The sequence below is a fragment of the Anneissia japonica genome, unplaced genomic scaffold, assembly GCF_011630105.1.
Source record: "Anneissia japonica isolate Jap-2015-1 unplaced genomic scaffold, ASM1163010v1 scaffold287752_len1182401_cov188, whole genome shotgun sequence".
NCBI classification, from domain to species: domain Eukaryota; kingdom Metazoa; phylum Echinodermata; class Crinoidea; order Comatulida; family Comatulidae; genus Anneissia; species Anneissia japonica.
Window position 1 is genome coordinate 40,917 of NW_022687544.1, and position 6,755 is coordinate 47,671.

General features: G+C 37.0%; 1 protein-coding gene across 1 annotated transcript in view; it reads left to right on the forward strand.

The window, feature by feature from the left end:
- The first annotated feature begins 473 nt into the window (after positions 1-473).
- LOC117119379 (peflin-like) overlaps positions 474-6,755 on the forward strand; it is a 14,784-nt gene continuing 8,502 nt past the window's right edge. Inside the window, exons 1-3 of the mRNA XM_033264185.1 lie at positions 474-543; positions 2,755-3,124; positions 5,458-5,610. Of these exons, the coding sequence (XP_033120076.1) occupies positions 502-543; positions 2,755-3,124; positions 5,458-5,610 (565 nt within the window). The 5' untranslated portion in view covers positions 474-501. The remainder of the gene's footprint in view (positions 544-2,754; positions 3,125-5,457; positions 5,611-6,755) is intronic.

Here is a 6,755-nt window from a genome sequence, read left to right on the forward strand (position 1 = left end):
GGTAAATATATATATCTTAAAATAGTAGGCCTATTAACATTGTAAAATAACATAGGCCTATTTGATTGTATTTAGTTATATGGTTAATAAGATGTTTTTTTAAATTGTAATTTTTTTGTAATTGGAAAAAAATATTTAAATGCCACTTTTTATTTCTTATTTTATTGTAATACAAACAGTTTTCGTTTTTGTATTTTTATTATACCGTAATAAATAAATAAATAAATAAATAAAAATAATGAACATATGGATGGTGTTGATGATGAGAACAGACACCGAATACACATCGTTCATTGAATAAATAAAAATTTATCCATATTTACAGGCTTATATGCAAGAACTACCTTAAAGCATGGAGGTATAAAAAAGTACCTCCATGGTTATAATACCTCCATGGTATTACCAGTTTAAACTTTATTCATAAAAAAGCACGCAAATTATAAAATAATAAAACTAACTTCCGGCAACCTTTTGAAATTGGGCCAATTTTTGTAGAACAAAATGGCGTACAATTATCCAGGCGGTGGTGCTCCACCTTCTCAGGTAAAGTGCAGACTAGTGATCTCACAAGGGAATATAATTGGTGTTTGTCGAATTTATACCCTTGATTATGATTTTGTGCTATGTCATTCGATTATAACTTTCATGCAAAAGGGAACATGTTTTTTCTTGGTGGGCGTCCTAGCCTAGCATAGAGCCAGGCCTGGCTGGGGCCTAGCTAAGCTAGGCTATGTTAGACTAGGCCTAGGGCCTGTATGGGTGTAGGACCGGTTCGGCCGTGAACAAGTTCGGCCGGAATATATTTGTATGGAACGCCAACTAGGCGCAAAGCTATGTATGCTGTACGTGTGTGTGGGTGTGTGTGTGTGTGTGTGTGTGTGTGTGTGTGGGTGGGAGGGAGTGTGTGTGTGGTTAATCTATTGGTGCTCAGTATCCATTATTTCGTGTTTTTGTTAGGTCTACGTTGCCAAATAATTCATGTGGTTCATAAGGTGTAAAAATGGGCAGTTACGCCCCTTTTTCCCCCAGTTTTTAAATATTAAAAAATCTGTATCTCATTCACCGTTCCCCAGTTTTTCGTCAAACTACTTTTTTCTGTCTTAGAAAAATCAGTTCTACAACATATCAAAAAATTGTTTTCCTCCGGAGCCTGACTTTAAGCTGAAAATTAATTAATGTGATTTTAAGCAATTCTATGGCATTAATACTGCGATGAGTTTGCGAACAAATCAGTGGATTTTATTAGGTTTGTGCAAGTTAATACATGTTTTAAGATTCATATATTTCGTTTTATCTATTTGAAACAAACGAACAGTGGATTTTATTAGGTTTGTGTAAGTTTATAATACAGCTTTAAGATTCATAAAATAGGCCCTATTTCGCTTTATCTATTTGAAACAAACGAATTTATAAGTTGATAATCAAAACAAAGGATTTTATTATTTTCATATAGTGTCGATGTATATTATATTGAAGAAGAGGAAGAAGAAAAGAAGAATGTTGATAATATTAATATACTGCCAAATTTTATTATATTTTTCGTATTATTATTAAAGCTTACATTTAATAATGCTTTATGTTTCGTTGGTATACGGACATAAACCACCCAGGACATAAACCACCCAGGACATAAACCACCCAATTGGAATATACCATTGTTAAAGTGGGTGGGCAACAGGGTGAACAATGTTGGGTGGTCTTGCTTTTATCTAGCTTTACAATTAGGGCTTAATTTGCTATTTTACACTCCTATTATACGCCTTTAATTCATTCATTTCTTCTGACAACATGCATGTTGGTTAGTAATCATTGTAGATTTTAGTAATCACTGTGCTTAAAGTTTAATTTTTTTTAGTTTTCTATTTTAGTTTTCTAAAATTTTTAGTTTTCTAAATTTATTTTAATTTTTAAAATGACTTACATTAAAAATCACTTTCAATTAAATACTTCCCTTTAATAATAATAATAATTTTATTTTAGTAATCACTGTGCTTAAGTTTAATTGTTTTAATAGGTATATTTTAGTTTTCTAAAATTATTTTCTAAAATTATTGCACAATGGGTAAAAATAAGAATATAAATGACTAATTCTATAAAAAAGTATTTATCATACATGTATATGGTCTGTCTCTTATACACATCTAGATGTGTATAAGAGACAGCTAGTGATCTCACAAGGGAATATAATTGGTGTTTGTCGAATTTATACCCTTGATTATGATTTTGTGCTATGTCATTCGATTATAACTTTCATGCAAAAGGGAACATGTTTTTTCTTGGTAGGCATCCTAGCCTAGCCTAGGGCCAGGCCTGGCTGGGGCCTAGCTAGGAAGCTAGGCTAGGTTAAACTAGGCCTAGGGCCTGTATGTAGGCTAACTGGGCTCTATTTTATCATATTGCTATAGAATATTGCTTTTTTATATTGATGATGGAGGGAATGTTTTTTATTTGTCAAGAATATTATGTTGTATAAAAACTGGTTTAATTTTATTGTTTTTCAAACACTATTTCTAGTCACGAAAATTGCATTGTTTTTTTAAGGCTCTGTTGAAATATATGATACGGCAAAAAAAGTTTTATTTCCACATCAATATTCCCAAATTTGTGTTGCGGGCATCGGGAGAGATAATCTAACAATTTATTCTGTTTGTCCTTAACATAAAGTGTTGGGATTTCTTGTTCAATTTCAATCTGTTTTAGGCCTATATGTTAAAATCAGACATGATGAAATTCCAATATTTACCTTTTACTTAGAACCCATATGGGCAGCAGCCAGCATATGGAGGACAACAACCAGCATACGGTGCCCCTCCTACCGGGGCAGCTCCATATGGTCAACAACCAGCAGGGGGATATAGACCACCCCCACCTCAACAAGGAGCTCCAGGAGGATATGGTGGGCAACCTACAGCTGCTTATGGAGGACAACCACCAGCTGGCTATGCTGGACGACCACCAGCCGGTTATGGAGGACAACCACCAGCTGGCTATGGAGGGCAACCACCTACTGGTTATGGAGGACAACCACCTACTGGCTATGGAGGACAACCACCTGCTGGGTATGGTGCTCCAGGGGGACAGCAATATGGTGCCCATGGAGGAGCTCACTTTGGAGGTCCGGGAGGTAAAAATAATATTAATGAAGTAATACAAATTGAAGATAGGCCAATTGCAGTAGAAAGATTTCAGGATGTTTACATTTTCAACGGGGAAATAAGGATTAATGTTTTAAATCAGAGCCAACATACCTAAACACCATATAACAGCTTTCTGCATTATCCTTACCTGGATTATTTACAAACAGGCATTGACACTCACTGGTGTACCAGAACTCAACAAGCAGTGCACCTGATTGTGCCAGGAGTACTATCAAAAACTTCAACATCCAGCCCATAGACTTATGCTTATGATCTCTTGCCACTTGATAGTTCTATTCATAATAGGGGGTTAGGGGATTGGAGCTTTGGATTCCCACTCCTCCTTTCCCCACCCCATCCAAAAAAAGGCTTGCACCACAAAGTGCTCTTCTAGAAAGTTACTAAAATAACACTCGAGCAGTTACAAATTACCTTATTTTGCCAACTAACTCATCATGGATACAGTAGCAATAGATTACAATAGGGAGATTACTGTTAACCACACACACGTAGCATACGCACAGCTCTGTGCCTATTCAGCGTTCCATACAAATATATTACGGCCGAACAAGTGTACGGCCGAACCGGACGTCATTCCCTGTATGTAGGCTAACTGGGCTCTATTTTATCATATTGCTATAGAATATTGCTTTTTTATATTGATGATGGAGGGAATATTTTTTATTTGTCAAGAATATTATGTTGTATAAAAACTGGTTTAATTTTATTGTTTTTCAAACACTATTTCTAGTCACGAAAATTGCATTGTTTTTTTAAGGCTCTGTTGAAATATATGATACGGCAAAAAAAGTTTTATTTCCACATCAATATTCCCAAATTTGTGTCGCGGGCATCGGGAGAGATAATCTAACAATTTATTCTGTGTGTCCTTAACATAGAGTGTTGGGATTTCTTGTTCAATTTCCAATCTGTTTTATATGTTAAAATCAGACATGATGAAATTCCAATATTTACCTTTTACTTAGAACCCATATGGGCAGCAGCCAGCATATGGAGGACAACAACCAGCATACGGTGCCCCTCCTACCGGGGCAGCTCCATATGGTCAACAACCAGCAGGGGGATATAGACCACCCCCACCTCAACAAGGAGCTCCAGGAGGATATGGTGGGCAACCTACAGCTGCTTATGGAGGACAACCACCAGCTGGCTATGCTGGACGACCACCAGCCGGTTATGGAGGACAACCACCAGCTGGCTATGGAGGGCAACCACCTACTGGCTATGGAGGACAACCATCTACTGGGTATGGAGGACAACCACCTGCTGGGTATGGTGCTCCAGGGGGACAGCAATATGGTGCCCATGGAGGAGCTCCCTTTGGAGGTCCGGGAGGTAAAAATAATATTAATGAAGTAATACAAATTGAAGATAGGCCAATTGCAGTAGAAAGATTTCAGGATGTTTACATTTTCAACAGGGAAATATGGATTAATGTTTTAAATCAGAGCCAACATACCTAAACACCATATAACAGCTTTCTGCATTATCCTTACCTGGATTATTTACAAACAGGCATTGACACTCACTGGTGTACCAGAACTCAACAAGCAGTGCACCTGATTGTGCCAGGAGTACTATCAAAAACTTCAACATCCAGCCCATAGACTTATGCTTATGATCTCTTGCCACTTGATAGTTCTATTCATAATAGGGGGTTAGGGGATTGGAGCTTTGGATTCCCACTCCTCCTTTCCCCACCCCATCCAAAAAAAGGCTTGCACCACAAAGTGCTCTTCTAGAAAGTTACTAAAATAACACTCAAGCAGTTACAAATTACCTTATTTTGTCAACTAACTCCCCTTCACTTACTCAGGGATCCCCTCCCTCCCCCCACTTAACATTTGTGTCCCTCCTCATTCCCATGTCAATACTCCTAGACATGCCACTGAGAGTCAACAGATTTAAGAGTTTTATTACTATTCATGTTGTCTACCAAGGGTGGTACACTTTCTGGCTCTTCAGGTTTTTTTTATTCCCTAATTCATTGTTCATGCATTCATTTTATTTTGATATTACATTGTCTTGATAATTTTTATATGTTCTTTATATAATTTTTCATATTAAAAATATATTTTAATGTGTTTGTAATAAAGTATTTCATTCATATAAGTTGAATGATTGATTGATGGAAATTTCAATTGAATCTTAATGTAATATGATGAATCGTAATAAATAAAGGAATTGAATTAATTACTGTAATATTTGGGAACTCTGTCTATATGATCTGAATAGAAGGACCATTAATCTTAATTTTTTTAAAATAAATTTGTTTTAAAATATTGCTATCACTTCAAAGGTTGCCCACCAGGTATGGACCCAAATGTTTACTCATGGTTTGTAGCTGTTGATACTGACAGGTCAGGGAAGATAACAGCAACAGAGCTGCAACAAGCTTTAACTAACGCAAACTGGAGTCATTTCAATCAAGAGACTTGCAGATTAATGATAGGTAAGGTTACTTTCAAGCCTATTATGTAATGGATGGATGGATTTATTCAGTGTAAACACCAATGATAACCTACGAAAGTCTAAAGAAGACTTATTTCCAGTGGGGTCCTTCTGTGGTGATTGTACAGTACCCCTGGAAAAAATTCCCTACTCTTTTCCTAATAGTGTATTGCGTTCTTCAATGTGTACACGGGCCATAAGAGAGTACTACAGTCGTGTCTTCACGACACCAGGTAGCACTCTATGTTGTCAACAGACGTAGGTAACTTTTCATTACGCCTGAATGACTGCATAGGCTTTCTGGAATAGGCATTTTAAAATCTAATATTTTACCATCAAAATGTACTAAAAACACAAAAGCACGCATTATATTAGTTATCGAACACATATTTAACCCTTTCCAGTCTGCCCCATTACCATTGCCTGAGGCTGTACCAAAGCTGAGAAATTACATCATCTACACTAAATGTCGGGTTTTTACTGGGCGCAGGCATTTTATTTGGTCTGAATACATGAAGCCCTCTACAGAAATACTCCTACAACACTCTCAAACAATCCTATAGAGGGCAGCCTAGCTATAAAAAAATTATGAAATCTATACAGGGCATACGTACGACGCCCCTCCCTATAAGGTATAGCCAAAGAGGCGTCGTTGCGACGCCATATGACTGAAAAGTGTTAATCATCAATAAAAATTTACAAAGAAAAAGTAAGATACAACATCTTCATAATTAAGTTAGAAATTGGGATCAATGGTTTGTTAGTGGCGAAAATTGCATCTGCTTGAACGCATTTTGCAACGATAGCAACGGAGTCGTATCATGTGGTATTGTGACGTAACACTGTAGTACTCTATGCACACTGGACCAACGGCTTAAACCTCTTATCCGAAAGACAGTGCGCTAGAGTAACTTGCATTTCAGCCCCATAACTGAAACACAAGGAGAGCAGTGGTGGGAATTGAAATGATGACCTAGAGATCTCCATGGTTCAGCGCACACACAGTGCAGTGGTGGCGCCAGAGGGGGGCTGTGGGGCTATATTTGAAAATAAATTAGATGGTTACATTGCATACTCTTTGTTTCTTGCTTTATTCAAAATGTTTTGGTTTTGGAAGCTGATTTCAACATTAGAAAGCATAGCCTA